Source organism: Larimichthys crocea, chromosome XXII, assembly GCF_000972845.2.
Source record: "Larimichthys crocea isolate SSNF chromosome XXII, L_crocea_2.0, whole genome shotgun sequence".
Classification (NCBI taxonomy): Eukaryota; Metazoa; Chordata; class Actinopteri; family Sciaenidae; genus Larimichthys; species Larimichthys crocea.
In genome coordinates this window covers 15,097,944-15,121,443 of record NC_040032.1, presented here as the reverse complement: position 1 = coordinate 15,121,443, position 23,500 = coordinate 15,097,944, and the positions used below count along the sequence as shown (strand labels likewise).

Sequence of the window (23,500 nt, the reverse complement as noted above, 5' to 3'; positions counted from 1 at the left end):
AGTATTTGGTGAGTTTGCATGTCCAGGACAGCTGATCTGAGCATTAAAAGTAAATAAATATACATGTATTACATTAGGATTAACCTAGACTGGGTCATATGTTTATATTTATATATTTATTTAGTTTTTTTTTTTTTTCTGCTCGAGTTGCAGGCCCTTATTAAAATGCTGATGACGCTGGTGGAGGGTGAGTACAGACGTAACGGAGACACAGCGGACGCAAATTGGTCAAAAGACACGGGACAGCGGCTACGTCACCGAGTTACGTCAAGCTGGCGTGAAAACACAGGCGCGAACCGGAAGTCTCTCAGTGCGAGCGTAACAAAATAAAACAGTGATTTGCGTTAATTCAACACGAGCGGTGAGTAATATTAGCAGTTTTATGACACGTGGTGGTATGTTTGACAGCAGTGTGTAAGAAGATGACTCCGGCGTGTTCGCTTTAGAGGGATGTTCGCGTTTAAAAAAAAGTAGAAACTTTTATTGTGAAAGGGTGTATTTTCTTAAAACCGGATGTCCCCTCGTTAAATCTTGACGCTGATGATTTAACTACAACCTCCCTCGGCTGTGCGGGGCAGCTGAAGACGAGAATCTGTTAACACCAGCCGAGCAAGACATATATAAAGGAGTGTGTGTGTGTGTGTGTGTGTATGTGTGTGTGTGAGTGAGAGAGAGAGTGTGTGGCCGGTTACCGCCTTTTTATATTACACGGTAACGTCCCGTGATGCGATGTGAGGCACCGACAGCGCCGTTAAACCGGTTAAACCGACGTTGGACTTGCCAACCGCAAAGACTTGACTGACTTCGGGTTTTTTTTATTTGAAAACAACAACAACCCTGCGATGTTTGTACATTTACCGGTAAGTCTAACGTTATATTACCGTTACATAGCGTGTCAGCTCGTTAATAATCCTAATATTAACGTATTTTGATGTCAACTGTCTTAACGGTTGCATGATGTGCATGCACGAGCACAAGTTCGCGTGGCCACGTTATTTTTTTTTTGAAGGGAGGTGGGGGGGCACGAGCTGCTGAATAAATATTAAGCAGGCCGACATTGTGTAATGATTTTAAAGCTATCACGACACTTGAACAACCTCTTTATTAATTAATCCACACGTAAATAAAACGGCTGCTGCGTGAGGTGGTTGGTTGGCTACTAGTCGCTGCAGGGAAGAAAAAAAATGACACAAACAAACAAACAAACGGTCATTTATGGAGTAAATTAAGCATGCATGACCATGTTTGATGAGGATGCATTGAAAGGGGGGGTGAATGTCCTCACATGGCTCACAGCATGCCGTCCTCACCAACTCAGAAAAAATGTAATTTAACCACCACCACCACCACCCTCCTCCTCTTGCTCCTCCACCACCACCTCCTCCTCCTCTTTCTCTATGAGTTATTCTGTCTGAACTATGAGAGACACCGAGCCTGCTGGACCAGGATTGAGGTCACTGATCTTAAAGGCATAATCCACTGTGACAATTAACCTTTCACCGGTCCGAGATCTGTAGGCAAGGTCACCCCTGGGTGCTGTTCTCGTCGTCTCCACAGTGCGCGCCGCATTTAGAGAGCCCCCACTCAAACTGAGTTTTTATGTACAGTCAGTGTAATGCATTATCAGTGTGACTAACAACTGTGATAAAAAAGACAGGGAAAAGCTGATTATGTGCTGTGATTTTATGCAGAAAGGTGTATTAAAAGATTGAGGTTCTTGCAGTTACAAGTTAAAGTCTGCTGTCATGAAGAAATAGTTCCCAGAAAAATGTGAATAAAGCATCACAGCTTTTTTTTTTAAATTCAAATCTTGTTGCTCAATTTTAATGCTGCAGTTTAGTTTAATCCACGCCACAAAGAGTAAACTCAGATTATCTCATGCAGTGCTTTCTTTAATCGTGTTTATTAAAACCTAAAGTCTCTTTTAATTATTTACAGAGAGTTATCTCCAAACTTCAGCTTATGGCCGAGCGCGAGTGAGCCAGAGACAAGGTGTTGGCTTTACTCTGTCTGTCCTTCAAGCATTCCTGTGACTGTGACCTTTGGAGTGTGTCACGCAGCATAAGGGGGAGGGTACTCGAGCAGCGTGCAGAAATCTGGATAGATACAGTGGAATATGAATCTCAGGAGGGGAAAGTCAGTGTTATTATATATACACATGAATTACCGCTTAGGAAACACATGCTATAACAGCCTTTATTAATCCTATTATGTACAACAGCTGTGGCTCTGAGACAGCATGGTTATTATAAGGGAGCTGTGACCATTAAGTGTACAGTTTAAGTGTAAATTGTGTGATGGCACTCAAAAATCTCTTGCTTACTTTGCAGGTGTCCTGAGATCTGCACACTTTAAACCGAAAGCAATAGCACTTCATCGAGCTTCCACCGGGAGTCACAAATATACAGGCTTCAAACTCCAGCTGAGCAAACAGGTAATCTGTTTTCACATCACTTTCTACGCTGATAAAGTATTATGCTGTATGCGTCCACTAGGATTATGACTAATTATTTGTGGCTCCCCTGCCTCTCGCAGTTCATTCCTGTGAGGCTGCGATGGACATTAAGCTGGCACTGATAATGTCTTATTCAGATAGACCGAAAGGGGGGGAAGGGGAAACAATAGATTTACATACAAAAAAAAATTAAGAAAGGGCGGGCTGCGAACATAAAAAGGAGGAGAGAGGACATATGTGTGTGTCCAAAGAGCAAACAAAGCATTAGTCTGAGAGGCCAGATAGATAGATACTTTATTGATCCTGAGGGAAATTCAGGCATCCAGTACCTGCAGTAAACATTAATCAAACATGCATTAAAATAAACCTATAACACAGTAAATACATTAAAGTTAACCTATGTAACATTAAACTCATGCTATATTGTCTCTCTTTATTGATCCAGAGGGGAAATACAGGCATCCAGTAGCAGCATGAGACAAACTAAACACACATTAAAATTAAGCCTTGTAAATTAAAATGTGTATAGAAATAAGAAATAGAGCTAAATAGACTAGACTGTAGAAAATGAATCAAAGTGAATCAAATGATGCTTTTATTTTGAAAGTCTTTATTTGGGGGGGTTGTTTTGCAGCCATTTTCGCATGTGCAAAATTAAATAACACCAATTAAACTTAACAGCACACACTCTGACGACCTTTGCCCCTCATTATTAGCTGAAATAAGACAACAATACGTCAATTTCTGACCCTGTCAGTGATATTTCTGCATCACGCGAGGGCAAATCGCGAGTGTACGGTCAGTGACATTCAAGCTTACGTGTAAATAAACGTGCAAATTATCAAACTGGATCCAGACTAATGTGTTTTAGCTCCACACTGTCTCCATCCATAATCATCTACCAGCTGTTAGAGAAAGCCGACTGTAGCCCGGCCCATCTCCAACACACACACACACACACACACACACACACACACACACACACACACACACACACACACACACACACTGAAGCCGACACGAGCTAGCAGTCGCTGGAAAGCAGTCTGGAAATCGGATTTTCAGTCAGACCTTTGCCATGATATCACACCGTGTGGAGACTTAAGCGCCGTACTAGTCACCGCTAACAGGTAAGATGCAGCCTAGCCCGGGTTAGAGAGACAGAAATAGACCTGAGGCCTCCGAGAAGAAGAAGAAGGAGAGAGAGAGAGAGACAGAGAGAGAGAGAGAGCTGGTCAGTCAGGATTAACGCGAGCTAACTGTTAGCACGCCTAAGCTAAAGCTGCTAACCTACAGTTAAGTGTTGTTGTTGAAGCTAATGCTAACGCTGAAACACGCTGGCACACATTGACGTCAGTTTACAGTACACACAGCACAGACAACACACGCAGCCTCAGGTGGTTTAACTCACTGTTTAACCCGCTGTGATTAAAAAACAACACAGACTTCTTTAAAAAGAAAAAAGCAGATGTGGAGCTGCTGCACATGGCACACTTGTTATCTGTTGGGGGCTCATGTACTAGTTCTCGTGTTATTGGCTGATCCATTTAGCTTGTAAACTCACTGCAAGTGAGCTAAACTTTAAACAGGCTAAGCTCACTGTGACACCCCCACTGTCCTTCTGCTGCTTGCCAAACAGTGGTACAAGCAAGCCCAGAGGGGGCAAACTCCAAAGAGACTGCCCGGCTTACCATTTATCCAGTTATCTCTAAATATGATAAAGGCACACTTGATTTGCAATGAGTGATGTCTGAAGCAAGTATTAGGTGTTGAAAAAAAAGTCTTAATCCATATTTCTTAACCATATTTCCTTTGTATTATTGTGTAAATATAAAGCATGTCTATGTTGACATCCAGGAAATGACTCAGTCTTCATAGGGAACCCAGTTTAGAAGATCTTTGACAATTTTTCCACGCACTGGCTGAAGTATTTAAGATGAGTTAAAAGACAATGTTAGTCTTAAAATCATGTTTATCTCAGAATCGTGTCCAACAAATAAAGTGTCTGGGTGTAAAATTGTCAGCGGACGCCTGTTAATTAAATAAAAGAAAATAGTGATTATATATAACATAATATTTATGCAGATTGGCATAGACAAACAGGATACAGCACAGGCTACGACTGAGCTCTTATCAATTATTATGCCATAAACACGCAGCATGCTGACTGATATTTTGTATTGAGGTGACAGACTGCATGTCATCGCTGACTTCCTCCTCTTCGTCTTCTTTACTTTTACAGACAGTTAATTAGGCCAGTAACTCACTGCAGTGTGCACAGAGCAGGAACATACATACATGTAATCTTGGTCATTGTTGGCAGGGCAGAGGGATTGGAGCATTGAACTGGCCATAAGCAATGCATTTTAAACATTGCAACACTTTGTAAATATGCTGGACGCAACTGGATTATCAACTCTTGCTGATAAACACGGTGAAATGGTTGGTAATTGCAGCGGACTGCCATGTAGAAAATGTCACAAGTCACTTAACTGGACTATTTAGGTTGCAGAGATCTTGTCTCATCATCGTCACACAGAGATCTATTAAGTTGGACACAATCGGTCAAGTGAAATTATCCGTAATGAGTTCTCAGAGACAGCGCGACTACAACTCCTGCCCATACGGAAACCCCTCATACAGTCATACATTTTATTTCCTCAGTTTTCTCGTGAAAATGCTTTAATTTCACTTGTTTTTTCGAGGTGTCGAGTTAGTTATGTCGTTATGTCGCAATAACAAATGTCATCCTGAGATAACAGGATCATTTTCTTGAGATCTCGAGGTAACAAAAGTTTGTGTTCTCGATAACTTGAAATCTCAAGAAATCAAAAGAAAAGTCTAGTGTAGTTACAAGTGAGTTGCAATTGCACTGATTTAATATACTAGACTATCCTTTTGTTTTCTCAAAATCTCGAAGTAATTACGGCATTATCTTGGGGAAAACAATGTTTCCTTATCTCGAGATCCCGTTATCCCGGGATAACATTCAATTCGATGTAATGACGCAAATAACTCAAGATCTCGAGAACATAGATGAAAATAACTTGTTACCACGAGAAAATAGAGGAAAAATGAATGTATGACCACTTAGACCGTCCGTATGTCCGTGCCCTGTTAGTCCTTTTTTCTGTGTTCTGATGTTTAAAGTTGATTTAAGAACATTTCTGTCACGTCATCTTTGTTTGGCTGTACAACATACTTGTCGTAAACACTTTATACTCCATATTTTGGGCCGGGTGGCGTAGTGGTCACTTTGCTCACTCGCCTGTTTAAGTTACTCGAGTTCGAGAAACCTCCGGAGACAGACGCCCATTTAATACTTTATATGTCAAAGTGATCAGACTGCTTTTAGGCTAATTGTTTTATTTATAATGGATGCAATGCATGATTGACATTAAAAACCCTGACAGTTGGCATTATAAGTAAGTTACTGGAAGGTCATAACCGCACACTGACTTAAGAAATTAAATCTTTCTTTTTAATTGTCATAAGCAGTTTTATTCCTCCCACGGTGTACGTACTTTGGCAGCATTTTTAATCAGTTCGATTTAATCATGTAGCCTTTCCTAACTGTACATTGTTGCAGTTTGATTTCACAATTATGGCAAGCTTGACCTCAGATAAACTGAAGAATCTTTTCATGATTTTGAGGAGTATTTGTCTGTTGTTCCGCCGTTCAAGATGAGGATGTAAGGTTTTTCTGATTTAATGATACGTGTGGTTCTGCTGAAACTATGCCACTTCCCCACTTAAGAAGTTATAGGCTCAATATATAATTTTGGACTTGGTTCATAAAGGAAGTCACGAATATTTCTGTGAGTTCCTGGATGTCTGCCACTAGCTGTAAACAAAGGCGATACATCTCCTGACGCTCCACGCAGGTCGATAGCGCTGTGTGTCCCGCGTTGTAGTCTACATCCGGCCTCTCAGACCGACACGACTCGCAGCCATTCAGCAATTCACAGACCCAAAGATACCTTCATAACTTCTGCTCTGAGTACACAAAGTGGGTGTTTCATACCAGCAGTGTCACGAGGAACAGACACCCACCTGATGCGGTGAGAGGCTTTCACAGTGTCTGCCTGCAGTCATTCGACATCTGATGTCAAGGTGAGAGCGGACATCAAGCGGCCAAGTTCTGTGGACATTAAACCAATTGCATTGCATTTTTTTCCCAAAGTGTCTTTTATGTCTTTCGCAATCTGAAACAACAATGACGTGACAGAAGTGCATCAGATTGGCCGTGCTGCTACTAGCAGAACATTACGGAGAATTACAGTCTGTCTACAGACGCTGAAATAAAGTGACTCGGAAAGCCACATCCTCAGCGTACTGTGCACACAAATCAGACTGTCTTAAAGATATGATTTCAGAAGTAAGTCTGATGTGCAAAGTCATAGTTTTGTTCATGAGCTCTGCCTCGATAGCTCTGGTTTAAGCAACATTTCTGGTTCATTATTGGCCAGTTTGATGGTCTGATCCCCGGACTGGCCGCTGCAGAGTTTCGACATCCCCTGTCGTCCCATCCATAGCTCTTATAAATGAGGGTTGACAAATCGTCGGCCTTTCCTCTCTCACTGAGAGTGGCATATTCCACTCCCCTAAGGCGACCCACACCCAAACACTTGGGACACAACTCATGGTCATTCTCAACCAAGTCACATCAGCATTGTTTAAATCACAATAGGGGTTCAAGGTAGCGGGGCTGAATGTAGGCTACCACGTGGTATTTATAGCCGGGACGGGCAGGTATCCTACACCTCGCACACATGACTCCAAAAGACCTGGACCTGTGCGGAGCGTGAGGAGACATATCCCCTTTGTGTTCAGTACGGCTGCCATTTAGAAAGAATGAGATTTCATTTCATCGCAAGCATGAAGTATTCGTCTTGGTTGCTCCTGTAATGAAATTGAGAAACCTTTGGCAGGCGGGCGGGCGGGCGGGCAGGTTGCCGCAGTACTCTCAGTGCCGTACTTGAACATAAGTTATATGTCTGGATAGGGAAGAGCGGTCACCGCTCATGAGCATAACGACCTTCATCCAGTCACCTTGGCTATTTTAATGTCTAGAAATGCCACAGACAAAGGCTGCACACCGTGGGGATGACTCGAGGAGTGTATGGTTTTATGTCAAGCATGGCCGGTTCTGGTTTGGTGAGTCTAAATTGTTTTTGGCGGCTTAAAAAGCCGAATCGAGGATAAAAGAGCATAAACCACACACACACACACGTCAACTGCTGCGAAGGACAAGGCACAGAACAAGCAGGCCTTTTATGATGTTAGTTTGCTTCTATCAAAGAAAATCGACTGATCTTAACGTAACTGGTTTGATTTCTACAGGAATAAGGCGACATTCACGCTGCCAGCCCTGTTGTTTACACTTAAACAAAGACGTGGTAGGGTCCTGTAGCCCATGATGGGACGTTACTGGCACTTTTCCACCAGATCAGACACTTGGAAGAGATTTGCAGTGACTGTTTATGAAATCTATCTACCTCTATATCAATCTCTGCTTAGATGCCTGTTGACATGTTCGTAATCTGACCTGTGCCAATTCAGCAGAAGTCAGGTTCTGTTTTTTGTTCTATCAGGAAGCATGAAGGTGGTAAAAAGACAAAGCCGTGAGGTGAAATGTCATCTGCTTTTACTCACTTTGACCTTTCTTTTCCCCGTAGAAATCATGTCTTCCAGGGAGCGTCGGTCAGACGTCTACATAAAGGCCGAACCGAGCAGTCCAGAAGGAGGCGGGGGAGGTCGGACCAGCCCTGGAGGAGCCTCCTCAGACTCCTCTCAAAGCGGAGGCGGAGGAACCAGAGGAGACGGCACTAAACGTTACTCCCCGCCACTCTACACGCCAGCTCTGCGCTGCCACTTCAAAGACGAGGGCGGCGACGGTGCGGAGGAGGGCTCCACTGGAAACGGTGCAGGGCGATGCAAGTACGCGCTGAGCACGCTGCCCAAGAGGCTGTGTTTGGTTTGTGGAGATGTGGCCTCGGGTTACCACTATGGCGTGGCATCATGCGAGGCCTGCAAAGCATTCTTCAAGAGAACCATCCAAGGTGTGTTTGCACGTTTGAAGTATTCGCATAGCAGAACAAGCAGCGACTGGTTTCATGTTTTCCTCTTGACACCTTCTGAAATGTAAGAAGTTGACAGGTTTTATGTCTGGAGTAAAATGACACCGACCGTTATTGATCATCACCTCCTAAGAAACAAATTAGCAAATCATATTTTAGAAAATTATCCGCCAAGTCAGAATATTTATGTCTTTTAGCTTCACAGGGCTAGTATTGTAGTATTTCATTAAGAAGTTTAAACAAATATAAGCGCACATATAATGAAATGCAGTGATATGCAAATCTTTTTACAGTCAAAAGACAAGATTTAACAGTCAAACTGATAAACTTTGTCATATGATTCATATCCAATCATATCAGTTTTTAATGCAGTGCTCCCTGAGGACTCGAAAGTCACGAGCATTCAATTCAGGCATCTTTTTTTCCGGCCTTGTCCCTGATATCCAGAGATATAAAGAGTGCAGTGGTAAGCACGAAGGTTCCCAGTTCGAACCACAGCTGGGACCTTTCTGTGTGGAGTTTGCATGTTCCTCCCGTGTCTGTGTGGGATCTTTCTGGGTACTCTGGCTTCCTCCCACAGTCCAAAGACATGAAATGAATTTAATAAATTGGTGACTCTAAATTGCTCGTAGGTGTGAACGCCAGTGCCTGGCGACTTCCCCAAGGTCCAGATGGATAGATTGCAGATGGTGAAATCTGCAAACCTAAATTCAAGTTGAGAAACTTTCGAATGTTGTCGGACTATTTGCAGTTTTTCACAAACTTTCACAGTCTTTCGTTGCCCCTATCCCAATTTATTTGAATGTTTTGCACACGTTGGATACAGAATGAATGTACATTTACAAAAAACACTCAAGTTTATCAGTCTGAACATTCAATATCTTGTTTTTGCATTCAACTGAATGTAGGTCGTAACGGATTTGCAAATCATTGCATTCTTTGTGTTTTTATTTATGTCACTACAACCACCCCATCTGGTTTGTTCTCTGTGTTAAACTGAAACCATGAACACTTTGCAGTTTTTGTACCGTATACTCATCTCCTGACCTCTAAATCTCTCTGTTCTTCCATGAAGGTAACATCGAATACAGCTGTCCAGCATCGAATGAGTGCGAGATCACCAAGAGGCGCAGAAAGGCTTGTCAGGCATGCCGCTTCACCAAGTGCCTCAAAGTGGGCATGCTAAAAGAGGGTGAGTTAACATTCACATTATATCTGAAGCTTCTTTGTGCTGGTATTTTAAATATTTTGTGTTGTCCTGGCATAAAAGTAAAAAAAAAAAAAATTACTTTTCACAATGTAGGAGTTCGTCTCGACAGGGTTCGAGGTGGAAGGCAGAAGTACAAAAGGCGCCCAGAAGTGGAGAATGCAACGTACCAGAGTGCCCCTCTACCGCTGACAAAGGAGAGTGAAAAAGGTGAGATGTATTTTTGTGTCCCGTCATTATTTTTTTCCACAGTTCTCGGTCTGCACGGTCTAATGCTAATAAGAAAATCAATTTGTGCAAATGAGATGAAAAGTGACTCAATAGCACTGTTTAACTATCAAATGGCAGCCAGAGCTGAAAGACTGTGGGTGGCTCATGTCGCTCATGGAAACTGACCATGCAGTCAGCCCACAGATAACCTAAATAAACTATGTGCTGTATATTGTGGCTGTCAGTAATGTTTTTGAATTGGTTGTGCTTTATTTTATTTATTTATTTTATATTTCTTGCAGCAGAAGGTGTCTCGCTGTTGCTAGGCAACACACAATCAGCTGTCGATTTGTTTGTGTGCTGCCGAACTTACACGTAACTTCCAACAGCAGCTGTGTTCAGGCAGTTAAAAGCACAATAATCACAGACAAAGAAGGCTCGGGGTGGTCGGCAGCAGTTCAGTCGGGATGTGAGCCTGAACTCGTCTGATTTGGAGGAAGAAAGACAGAGAGAGAGAGAGAGAGAGAGAGAGAGAGAGAGTGAGAGTGAGAGTTCGTCTGCTCAGAGATTGATCTTTTTTTCCGCTTTTAAACTCGAGGCGGTCAGAGTGTTCCTTCAAAAAATGCAAGCGATCTATCCAGAGATTATAAGCAATGTAGACTACCCATTGGGTTTGCTTATAGAATGGCGCCCTCTACTGCCAAAATACGGTCACTTTATCAGTCAGTACAAGAGTGAAACGCCACATCTCTGCCAATTTACAATATTTACGAATATGTGTCTGTTAAAATAAAGAAAGAGGTAACATAGAGAACCCCCTCTACTTGGTCTAAAAGCCTTCTCAGTGTAGAGTGAAAATGATGCCAGAGCGATTCGCGTGTCCAAGATTCATAAATCTTTGCATGTTATCAGCTGAGCACCTGTTTCTAATGAAACCTGCTCGATCATCATAACTAAACGTGATGCCAGTGTCTTTGTCAACATATTACAATCCACCCCAAGAAGGTTCAGGCTACATTCAGATGAAAATTTGGTGATATGTGGCAGGGAAGTTGAGCTGGATCTGACTTTTGGAAAAATCAGATCAGGCAAACCCTCCACAGTTAGCCTCAAATGTCTCTGAAACTGAGACTATCCAGCTGGATTCATGGACAAAACTCTACCTGTCTGAATGTACCCTAACACGTCTGACATTAGATGGGTCCGAAGTATCTCTGTCCTTTATCAGTGTGTGGGTATCACTGTGTCTGTGAGCGTGCACCTTGTCCATTCTTGTGCATCTTATTAATCCATTTTTTGTCTATTTTGTGACACAGGATCCTCCAACATCATCGTGTCCCACCTTCTAGTGGCAGAGCCAGAGAAGCTATTTGCCATGCCCGACCCTCTGCAGCCCGACACAGCCCAGCGCACGCTCACCACCCTTTGTGACCTTGCTGACCGTGAGCTGGTCGTCATCATTGGCTGGGCCAAACACATTCCTGGTAAGAGATGCAGAGAAGATAAAGTAGAGGAGGGACGAGAGCCAGTGATAGCAGAGATGTAATAATCCAATCTGAGGGATCAGGGAGAAACTTGCTGTGTCATATATCACTCAGGACATGAGTTCTGCACCACATGATACCAGAAATGTGAACCTATTGCCTCTACATTAAATTCCTCCGTCTCCATGTCTGTTTATCCTCCATGCAGGCTTCCTGTCACTGTCCCTAGCAGACCAGATGTCGGTGCTGCAGTCAGTGTGGCTGGAAGTGCTGGTGCTTGGTGTAGCGTACCGCTCGCTTGGCTGCGAGGACGAGGTGGTGTTCGCGGAGGATTTTGTCCTTGATGAGGAAATGTCACGTGTTGCTGGACTGACAGAGCTAAATGCAGCAATTAGTCAACTCGCTCGCCGTTTCCGTGCACTAAACGTGGACCGGGAGGAATTTGTCATGTTAAAAGCCATCGCACTCACTAACTCAGGTACTTTTTACTTGTGTAGTTGGAAAGTTATGTACACAACTAATAGTGTAAAAGTGTTAACAGTGGTACAGGTTTTTGCATCTCTTGTCATGATTAGATCACACTGAAAATACCTGATAGTGTTTACCTGAAGTGGTTTTATTGAACACATCAGGCTGTCTGGCTGCCTTTTACAGTGGAGTCATCATCACATCAGAGCGAATTATTACATTTAAATGATAATTTTATGATCATTTTCAGCTTAGTCCTGCAGTAAATTCTACCTTCATGAAGTGTTCAATCGGTTACAGAGAGCTGTTGAGTCAATGTTTCACTAACGAGGAACACACCATTAACAGATGGGTTTGAATGGTTTATTGACCAAAGATAGTGACTAAAGCTTGGATCTCCTTGGACACTGCTGTGTTGTGGAGAATCTACCATAATGTCAGGACCCTACGGAGAGTAGAAGGAGTAAGAAGTAATAGAAACAAAAGGGGCTCGGGGAGGAGGCGCAGAATACAAGAGTGAAAGTGGAGGACATGGCTGGGAGAGTATTTATAGTTTATGCTGGAAGAGGCACATTTGAGGCGTGTTCCTGCTCCTGGAACTCTGCTAAAAACATCAATTGTTGTGCCGCTGAATTAGATTGTGTTATACTGAGAGGTGTTTCTTATATTTAGCATAACCTCATTGATATAATCTCAAACCACAGCCACAAAGATGACTATAAAACTGAACAGTTTGAACTAAAGGTATGAATATAAATATAAATGGTAGGATTTGTTGCAGGACTCTGTATATTTTCACATACTATTTTTAGGCTTTAAACCCATTGTTTGATTGGTGCGATACAATATCTTGTGTTGATGTGGTCTACAGTCGTGGGATTATACCGTCCTGACTGTAATCAGTCCAGTCTGTTGTCCAGTTTGATGGGATTATGTGTATGTCTGCAGACAACGGCCCATGACAACAGGATAAAGATCTTGTATTGCCAGTGTCAGGCACAGTGAATGCTTTATATTTCTACTGGTCTTCTAGTCTGGCAGGTTTACCAGTCGTACCTTTTCTATAAACCTCCCTTGAAGATTCAGTTACCGTCAACAGCAGATCATCCAGCATGACTTTTTGTTTCGTAAACAGAAGGCTGCCATTAGTTTGCATTTGTTCCAGTCACTGCCCAACACAGGCTTTCTTTCTTTTGCAAAAGCTGATAAAGCGTTAACACCCCTACACTGTGCCTTACCTTGTGCTCCCTGCTGTTCTGTCAGACTCTGTTTACATCGAGGACATGGAGGCTGTGCAGAAGCTGCGGGACCTCCTCCACCAGGCCCTGCTGGAGCTGGAATGTCAGCGGCACGCAGACGACCCCCAGCGGGCGGGACGCCTACTTTTGACATTGCCTCTCCTCCGACAGACTGCTGGTCGTGCTCTTACCACCTTCTACAGCATCAAGACCCGTGGTGGCGTACCCATGCACAAACTATTCCTGGAGATGCTGGAAGCCATGATGGACTCTCCCTAGAGTGGAAAACGGCAGCAGCAGAAGTGAAGAGGATTCAGAGAAAGACCCAACAGAGACCTAGTCTTCAAGAGTGGATGAGTGGTTTGTAAGAAATGAAAGATTTTATTTGAGAATTAATAATGAGGCTACATGAAGAAAGGCAAAGAATATGAGAAAAGAAAAACCTTGTGTTCATGTCCCTGAGTGGGGAATCGGTTATTCACAGAGAGGTGTAAACTGCCAAACTTGAGTAAAAAGGCTCCGAGATCCAAGAGTGAAAAACATCCAACACGAATGCCAGAGAACTTCTCAGTTTCAACAATTTTCATGGCGTGTTTCATCACAGCATCCACCTGCAGTTGCAAAACCACTGAAGAACAACATTTAGATACCCGAGAACAGACTGCAATCATGTTGGCTTTGAACTTTAAAAAAAAAACAATGCAACATCTACTCAAAAAAAAAAAAGCCATAGTAACATATCTGGCGAAAGGCTCGAGGGGTCCAGTAAAGGATCAGATTGACATGCACATGGAGTGCTTGTATTTACTATAGCGTAGTGTGCCGTTGTAGGCAAATTCATAGGACTTACTTGCAATATGTTAAAAAGCAATATCGATTATTGTCTGTCACATTTTAAATGTGGATAAAAGGGTGAGACATCTAGCTGTGCGTGTAAATCAGTAGTTCCCCACTCTCAGGACCCCCGGGTGTAGATTTATTTCAGAGTCTAGCTTCTGGTAGAGACTAATTTGAGTCAGGACCTCCAGGTGAGTAGATTTAAAAATCTAGGAAGCACTTCTGGGGAGAAAGACTAGAGTTGGGAACCACTGGTGTACGTTAGTAGGTGCAGGAATCTTTATAAAAGGTTGTGCAATCGGTTTGTAGTCCAGGAGAAGTACATATGAAGATTGTGTGCTCATAAAATGCTCTACTAAGGAAGGTAATATATTCAGTGTTGTATGTAAATCCTATCGGCACACAAAAAAGCGAGCGCGTGTGTCGGTGTGCAGTCTAAACCAATGAAGCTTCACTGAGATCAGGGAAGAACACTTGGACATTAAAGCCAGTGTGGCAACGACAGTGGTTAGAAAATAAAATGCATACGGCTCATCTGCTTTTTTTTATACTCTCTTTCTCTCATTAGATCAAACCGCTATTTTTGACTTCAGAAATAATGGTCTGCCCTGTTTGACCTGTTTGATTTGTGGGCTGTAATGTCTAATTACAACCTATCTGATTGATCAGTGTATGATTATTATTTTTATTTTTTTGTGCTGCATTTTTCTGCAGCCGTGAAGTTGCATAAAAGATCTCAGTTGTTTCAACGTGTACGTACATCTGTTGAACTCCAACTCGGGCCGTAACAGGCTCAGGACAACAAGAAATGCAACATATGCAACATCTTCCTCTTGGATGTTGAAACCTTGTGTGACAAACATCCTTTAAAAAGTCCTACTCATAGTTCAGCAGGTTTGTATACTTACAGTAGAAAGCTTCACATGCAATGCAAGGCTACAGTGTCTGACGTCGGATCAGATCCGTAAATATAATATTTAGTGGTCTAAAGGGCCGTGAATCTTTTAGCCATGTACAGTTCCATTTAAATAAACCGAAACATGCAATTTATAGTGGAAAATAATAATAATAAAGCCAGCAAATGTGATTACAAATTCCCCATTACAATTATATTTGTGCAGCTTACAGTGTTCTGAAATTTGTAAAGACTTGAAACTTGCTTTTTTCATACATTTTCCTTCCTTTCTAGGATTTAAGGGTATTTTATTTACATTGTGACACTGTCGTGGGGTTTGAAATGAAGCTTTCCATTCAGGATATTATGAATACTAATTGTTTTTTTTTTTATGTAAGCAGTGGTGTGTGTTTTATGAAAGCTGATTGTCATATTAGGGATCAATTTACATACATGGCTCTATAGATTTAGCAGCATGGCGAGGCTACAGAGGGCTACCTCAGGAGGCAAGAGAAAGCCAGATGGCCAAATAACTGTGGAGACAACTGTTAATCGTGGATGTTTTTGATTTGGGTTTGTTGAATGTCTTGCAGTTGCCCCCCTTTTTTTTGTTTTCATAACTTTTAAAGGTGTGTACGGCTCATTAATTACGCTTTATAAGACACCCCCCCACACACACACACACACCCACATGGTACAAAGCTGGTGTAAGTGACGGTGCAGCTCGGAGGTTATTTTACGGCAGTTCAGATTGATAACGGTTCAACTTTATAACACGAGCACCGTGGAGCAGGGACACTCTGATTCACCTGTTTGGTGACTCGTAGGTTACAGCTAAGATCATTAAAAACAAATTTTGCTCTCTGATTTGTTTACTAATCTAATTATTCAAACGGTAAACAAACAAATATAGATGCTTGGGTCAAATTTAAATCTGTTAGTTTCTTCATAACTCGATTTTTGTTTCATTAGCAACATGTTTTAGGTACGGTGGGTTAGGGTGAAGGCACGATCATTTGCAGTGTCACTGTTTAAAAATGTAGTTTTATTAAAATATGTGCGCATTAATATAAATGAGCAATACAATAAATTACCAAACCTCACACATTTCCTTGTATAGCCACAGTGTACATTTAACATTGCCAGTTATAATGAAGAATAGCAAAACTAAACGTTATATTATTTAGAAGTTCAAATCAATGTTTGTATTTTGAAAAGACTATTTAAATGATTAAATTCTATTTTTTACTCAATTTACCGTCGTTTGTTGACACTGCTTTATTTTTGTGTGTGATATTGGCTGTGAATTTCTGTGTGTAGGCTTTTGTTTTGTTTTGTTTGTATTTTCTTTTTGTTTCATTTAAATAAAAAAACAGTTTGATGTCCTTGTCTAAAACATGTCCACATTTAAAAAAACGACAAAACAAACACAAAAAAAAAATCACTGTGAAAAAAGTGAGATCGTCCACTGGTCTGACGCAACAGGGAGTGGATTATTGTAGGTGCTTTGTGTTGTGTAATAAATGGACACACCACCACCACATATCATTGGTCTCATCTCTACCTGTGTCTACTTATATATGTGTATTTGTGTGTGTGTGTGTGTGTGTGTGTGTGTGTGTGTGTGTGTGTGTGTGTGTGTCGGATACCAGGTGGTGTGGTGACTAATATTTGTGACCATGCAAGCGCAAGGTGCCAACTGCTCATCAGTTTTCGGGAGATAACCGCTCACACACTGATGGTGCAGCCTTCGGGAGCAATTTGGGGTTCAGTATCTTGCCCAAGGACACTTTGACACAGATCATCTGAGTAGTGGATAGACCCAGCTCAGGCAGTACACACACACATTTGGACACACTCTTAACTGATGCTGTGGGACAGTCTTTCAAACATTGTGGAAAAACACCAGCTACTACTAGTAGTATTTGATTCTATACCCGACTGCACTACCATTACGGACAATGTGCTTGTGTATTCCTGTTTACAACGATGCAGGTGTGAAGGCTTTACCCTCTGCAGCTACAGACAGGTGACAAATTAAAGGAAAAACCTGAATAAATGAGTGCAGAAACTTGACAAAAGCAGATGCATCCACACGGTTACACTGCACAGTATCCAATCACGCTCTGTGGAGTGTATAAAAAAGCTGAGCAGGCCCTGTTGATTATGAATTTGTGTCAAGAAGAAAAGATCTACGTGAGTTTGAAAGAGCACAGAGGGTTCAACTGGCTCGTGTTTAAATACGAACAGCGACTAAAGTTTAGTTTAGATCAGTGGTCAATGGCACGTCTGATGCTTGTACATTAAGTGTGATATGCAAGGAAAAACAGTCACTGTATGACACGTCAGTGCAGGATGTGATCAGACTATCAACAAGAATGGTCCATTGCCAATTACACATGGATGTTACAGTGGTTTAATCTCTTTAGTGGTATAAAAAACATCAGCTCTGGTCTACAGAGATGTGGAACAAAGTGATAGGAGTGCATGTGAGACATACATCTAGAGAAAGGTACAGGCCTGAACCCTGAAGTGAAGGTATCTGGTGGCTTTGTTATGTTGTGGATGGTGTTTGGCTGGCAAAGTTTGGGTCAACTGTGAGGAGTTTGCATGTTCAAACCCATGTCTGCGTGGCTTCCTCCCACAGCCCAAAGACACACATTGGCAACTCTAAACTGCCCATAAGCGTGTGACTGGTGACTTCTCCAGGATGTACCCCGCTTCTTGCTCAGCTTCAGCTGGGATCAGCTCTGACCTTTAAAAAGGATAAGCGGTCATGGAAAACGGATGAATGGTTTGGGTCCACTGTTACGGGAATTCTTAAAGAAAAACCCTTGAATAAGGAAGACTGGATTCAAAGTATCAAAGTTGAAGTTGAATTTATTATTCTTGTACAAGAAGGAGCATATAACGGTGCACCACACAAAAGGGGTTACAGAGAAAAGGCTCCTCGTGGAGCTCTAACATTTGGTTCTTATACATGTTTTTAAAAATGGGCTGTCTCGGACACCTCCCCACCCATAATTTCCCTTTTTGGCTCTCTGCTCAGCAATGAACATTATGTATCAAAATGACTTCTCAGGCCTGTCTCCCACATCCTTGTCTCTCTTGTCCTTGAACTACTGATCTACAATCATCTCTCCCTGCCATCCTCAGAAAAACACAGTCCAAGTAAGGGAAGTGCATGAGACGTGCAAAACAACAGGAAAACACAAACATTATATGAGTTAAAACATCTGAACCCCAGTATAAAGCTGTTCTGGGTGACCCCCTTTATTATCCTGTGTCACCGCATCTCAACTCAGGTAAACAACTATGGGGAGATTTTGGAGCACCACCATCACCAAAATGAGAGAATATGTTTTGAATGTGTTGAAGTTGAGTTCAGGGACATTGATAAAATAAATGCAAAAGTGCATTGAAGCTCTCTGGCAGCATTAAATAAGTGCGCTTGAGCTTAAACATGCTCAGGGTTTTATAACTAACTTTAACTTATAGTGGTGGATGAAATGTAGGACAATGAAGGCTCCCCTTGCTTTATATTTAATAGTTAGTAGTAGTTTTAGATTCAGTCCAGTAACACGTTGGACAAATAGCTTTCGTTAGCAGACAGGCCTCAAAACTGAAAGCTAATTAAATCCTAAACCAGCCAAACTCAGTGTGGGGCAGTACTGTGAAAAGAGTGGTGTGACTTAGTGCGACAGTACCGGTTTAATAAATCAGGTGGAGGTGTGTCTTCTTGAGAGAGCGAGCAGAAACAGGATACAACACACACACACACACACACACACACACCACAACACACACACACACACACACACACACAACCTACAGAGCCACTTAGCCGCACACACGTTAAATAAGAGCTAACGATGCTTCCGTTACAGCCACTCTGAACAAGACCGGCCGTGTGCTCCGGTGTCTGCGCTGCTCCATTCATCTCCCACCGCTAAAATGCCCATTCAGGTAAGATTTTTACACGGGTGTAGCTGACGTTAGCTGTATATGCTCACACGTGTATGTCTATGTAAGAGGACGTGAAGACAGTTGACTTAACGGCTGCACATGTTCACGGTTAGCACTCACGGTGCTAACCCGTCGCCATGACAGCCAGCCAGCCGTTAGCCTTGGAATGATTCAAATCTCCAACGTAAAACATTCCATCGGTGCAGCCGCCGCGCGCGACGTCCACCTGCTCGGTTTCGTTAATGAAAGCCTGTCAGCTGTCAGCTGTCGGCCGGTTTCTGCTGCTTTAAAACCTGAAAGTAACACGGAAAAACTTATAACACCCGCTTTAAAAAAAATAAAATAAAAACACTGCGTAGTTACCGTTAAAATGTTGCTGCACCGTTTTAAAACGTGTAAGTTTAACAGAATTAGGTTAACTTGCACTGTCTGCAAGCTTACACCTATTTATAGAAAATATCCCAAGGGCAAACATAATTAATAAGTTAATGTGTGTTCTTATCGTTTTTTTTTTAAGTATTTTAATATCTGAGTTAATAAGTGCGTCCTTATTAGTGCGTCACTTTCTTACTTTTTTTTTTTTTTTTTTGGCATTCAGCCTTTTAACACCTGAGTCTGTACCTGGTGATGTGTCGCCCTCCGATGGCCTCCAGCCATCTAATCTAAATCCTGTGTCGATTATCTGCAGCATTTTGTGCAAACAACCAGGCTCTAACCTAAAAGTGTTACAGAGAGGAGAGAGGCTGAGTCATTTTAATATCCCTGTAGCAATTGTTAAAGCTTATTCGATCATTCATAAGTTTTGTCTCACTTTTATGTGTGTATATATAGCTCGACAGGTAAACATAAACTAATTAGTACAGTGATACTTAGAATATGGATATCTATATCTATAAACTACAATTCATGTGTAGAGTGCAAAGGATGCCAAAAGCATTAGTGTATATGTGTTACATGTGCACAATATATAATAAAAACGTTTTTTTTCTTTCTGCAAAAAGCAACAATGCTGATAGATTATTCTGATGTCCATAATAAAAGTACTGCTCTGCAGGCAGAGTTATGACAGAATATAATATATGTTCATAACATGTTTCAAGATCATAGGTATTTTATTATATTATTATTATTATTATTATTTTTAATCTTTTAGAATGAGCCTTTTTTTATATCTACAGTCCTCTCCTACGGTCGTGTCTAGATGGCAACTTTTAGATTTCATTCAGATTAGATCATCTTTCTAAATCTAATTAAGAGTTTTGGTGCCTAAACAACCAAAAAGAAAACTAAGTCTAAAAGGAAAAGGCTAACCGGTCTGTTGTGTAGTCCTGTGTGTGTGTTTGTGTGATGCACTCATCCACTGCACCACCTCCCTAATTGAAGTTGACTGACTTCCTAAAGTATTTGTCCAACATACCAGTTTTTCCAGACCATGTGTTGCTCCATAAAACAACAAATGAGTCTTGGTTTTCTCCTTGTACAACGCAGAACCACTCCAAGCTCATGTTTAACCTCCTGTTTAGTAGCTCAGAACGGACAAATTAAACTAACTCTGGAGTTTTTGTGCTTTTTATAGCCACTGTTGTTTCTCCTTCACGGTTAAAATCGTTAAACACTGATCCTTCAAGAAGTCCAAAGTATAAAGTAATGCCTTCAGCAAATATTTGCGTCTCTAGTCTATACTGTACAGAGTTCATGTGTGTGCTGTGTTGGTCTGTGCATCAGGAATCAACAGACTGTATGAAAGAAAGTGATTCTTGTTCTTCTACATTGTCTTCTTACCACCTAACAGGTTGGTGAACATCTCCCCGCAGTGGAAGTCCAGGAGGGCGAGCCAGGAAATAAGGGGCCATGGATCAGCTCTTCAAGGGGAAGAAGGGAGTCCTCTTCGCTGTACTTGGAGCTTTTACTCCTGGTTGCTCCAAGGTATGAGTCCACGCTCTCGTCCTCTGTTTGCTGTGTCTGCATGCAACATTTTTCTGTATCAGCTGATGTTTTGCTTCTCTGCTGCTTTCAGACTCACCTCCCGGGCTTTGTGGAGCAGGCTGAGGCGTTGAAGAGTAAAGGCGTTCAGGAGGTCGCTTGCATTCTGTCAATGACGCGTTTGTCATGGCTGCTTGGGGGAAGGAGCACGGAACAGATGGAAAGGTACCAGAAAAATAATAATGTTCAATCAATCACACATCATAGATGTTTAAGAGCTGTGGACTATTCAGTCAGACATTTTGTATGTGTACAGTAAATCTGGACTAAAAAAAGACAAACTATAATATTTCAGATATTAAGAAGTTGATTTATGCTGCTTTCCTGCAGGTTCGGATGCTGGCTGATCCCACTGGAGCTTTTGCAAAGGTAAAACATCTGTTATATATTATACGTAAGCTCTGTTTAATGCGACGCCTGTACTCATCATCTGTCTTTTTCTTTCGCCTCTCAGGCAGTCGACTTGTTACTTGACAGTGATCAGATCGTGCAGGTCCTTGGGAACAAGAGATCCAAGAGGTAATGATCCTTTGTATTTCATAGCAGATTTTTTCCATCAGTTAAAAGCATTGTCAGGCTGTGTCAGAATATGACCTGGCCTGTGGTCCACAGACATTTCCTTTGCCTGTGTTGTTGCAATGCCCATGGTATGCACATGACTTGTCCGCCTTTTCATTTGTGTGATTCATAAGTGTATGGCTCAATTTGCTGCCACTATAGAGTTAACTGTTAGTGTAGAAGTGGTGAATGAGTAAATGAGGAAGTGATTTCAAACACAGCCGCAACGTGTAACCTCTGTTTGTCAGTTTTCATTCGATTTAGAGTCAGACACACACCAGATTCATTTAAGCATGTGAGGTTCTTGTGTTATGGGAATTTTTAAAGAAAAACCCTTGAATAAGGAAGACTGGATTCAAAGTAAAAAGTTTAAGTTGAATTTATTATCTGGTACAAGAAGGAGCTTTAACAGTGCAACACACAAAAGGGTTACAGAGAAAAGGCTCCCTGAGGAGCTCTAACTTTTTTTTTTTTTTTTTTTTTTTAAGGGGCGGTCTTGGACACCTCCCACCTGATACAGATAACATTTTTGGTTTTCTGCTCAGTAATGAGCATTATGATTCATATCCAAATGGTATCCCCTAGCCTGTCTCTCCTAATCTTGTACATTGATTTATAATTATCTCTCCCTGCCAGCCTCAGTAAATCACAGGCCAAAATAAGGGAAGTGGCAAGACATGCAAAAGACAAGATACACAACACACACACACACACACACACACACACACACACCACACACACACACACCTCCTTATGAGTTTAAACACGGCACCCCAGTATAATCCTAATTTTTATAACATCTTGAACCTCTTCAGGCAGCGTCTGGATACTTTCATTGCTATAAATCTGTGTGTCCTCATCTCTGTTTCAGATACTCTATGTTGGTGGAAGATGGAGTTGTGAAGAAGGTTAACGTGGAGCCTACGGCACGGGCTGACCTGCAGCCGTGGCTTCCAGTATTCTGTCTGATCTGTAGGGCATTGCAAACCAAACTGCAAACACATATTAACTGTAAAAGTTGCACTAACAAAGCTCTGGTACGCACATAGTCGTGCTCCTCCTTTTCCCAAAGACTTATGCAAATGTCACATGGATGCTAATGTGTAAACAGCTGGAAACTAAACAATGCGCACAACAATGACATAAAATAGCAATCCAGAGGAACATTCATCATGCTCTGTATACGGTTTACTGTGAGTAAATAAAATTCACTCTGAAGCAATAATCGCTGTTTGCTGCGTGCATAGGAAAAAAGTCTAAATACCAAAGCAGTCAACGTTTGCCATCTGGAAATGGATTGACGTGGGGGAGACAAGCATATTGATGAACTACCCTTAAATAAATGTTTAATCCATCCATCAGTGTCACCAACATAAGGACTTTCACTCACACCTTTACAGCTTTAACTTTAGAGGGCTTAGCACTTTAGATAATTGTATTTATCTCACTGAAACTGATCTACGAGGACATTTGATAGTTCTGTGGCTAGAAAAGGTATAAAGAGCATGCTCCTAAAAAGTTCAATGATACTAACGTTCACACACATTTATGCAATATTGGGGTTTTTTATGAGCTTTTGATACGATATTGAACTCTTAAAATGGACTGTGTGAATGAAACTGGTACTCTAGTGTATAAAATCGAACTCTTTCTAATGTAGAAGTATAACTTACCTGCTAGTTATGTTTATGGCAAGTAACAGATTCGGATTGTTGTTAGTATTCCTGTATTAGCAGAAGAATGTTAGATTTGTTACACTCTGCACGCGTCCATCAGGGCCGTTTCTCGCCATACGAGACTATGCGGCGGCATAGGCCGGCAGCCACCAGGGGTGTACGTACACTTATTAGCTGTGTTTTCATCATTTTTTTATGTATATATGTACTTACACTGTTTACATCTTTGTTAAGCTTCTTGTTCGTGTTATATACTCTTTTATCTGCCTCCCTCAAAATAGTTCTGGAACGGTGGTAACACTGAGAGCAACTAAAACCGCAACAAAGTCTTTGTAGTGTGTGTGTACACATGTTGAAATGTTGAATAGTTTTTCATTTTTTGTGTCAAAGGGCTGGTCTGTTTATCCTGGGAGTCAACAACTCAGGCAAACTGAAGCTCACGC

At 41.7% G+C, this 23,500-nt stretch overlaps 1 protein-coding gene and 1 pseudogene across 4 annotated transcripts; both read left to right on the top strand.

The window, feature by feature from the left end:
- The first annotated feature begins 529 nt into the window (after nt 1-529).
- Nucleotides 530-16,417, top strand: esrra (estrogen-related receptor alpha). Of its 4 annotated transcripts, XM_019259567.2 has the most exons (9): nt 530-860; nt 2,331-2,434; nt 6,483-6,568; nt 8,134-8,517; nt 9,611-9,727; nt 9,839-9,952; nt 11,269-11,436; nt 11,645-11,914; nt 13,168-16,417. In XM_019259567.2, exons 4-9 carry the CDS (start codon nt 8,139-8,141, stop codon nt 13,419-13,421), a joined length of 1,302 nt encoding a protein of 433 aa, XP_019115112.1. In that variant the 5' UTR covers nt 530-860; nt 2,331-2,434; nt 6,483-6,568; nt 8,134-8,138; the 3' UTR covers nt 13,422-16,417. The 4 variants fall into 4 exon arrangements, with proteins under 4 accessions (XP_019115112.1, XP_010738452.1, XP_019115111.1 ...); XM_010740150.3 differs by lacking the exon at nt 6,483-6,568; XM_019259566.2 differs by lacking the exons at nt 530-860; nt 6,483-6,568 and adding an exon at nt 1,869-2,136.
- Nucleotides 16,418-18,813: 2,396 nt separating this feature from the next.
- LOC113744358 (peroxiredoxin-5, mitochondrial-like) lies at nt 18,814-22,357 on the top strand (annotated as a pseudogene).
- The last annotated feature ends 1,143 nt before the right edge of the window (nt 22,358-23,500 follow it).

Excerpts from the sequence above, each read along its gene's own strand:
- esrra (XM_010740150.3), top strand. The coding sequence starts at position 8,139 with ATGTCTTCCAGGGAGCGTCGGTCAGACGTCTACATAAAGGCCGAACCG. Across the intron at positions 9,728-9,838 it reads AGTGGGCATGCTAAAAGAGG|GAGTTCGTCTCGACAGGGTT; the intron begins GTGAGTTAACAT and ends TTCACAATGTAG. Across the intron at positions 9,953-11,268 it reads GACAAAGGAGAGTGAAAAAG|GATCCTCCAACATCATCGTG; the intron begins GTGAGATGTATT and ends TTTGTGACACAG.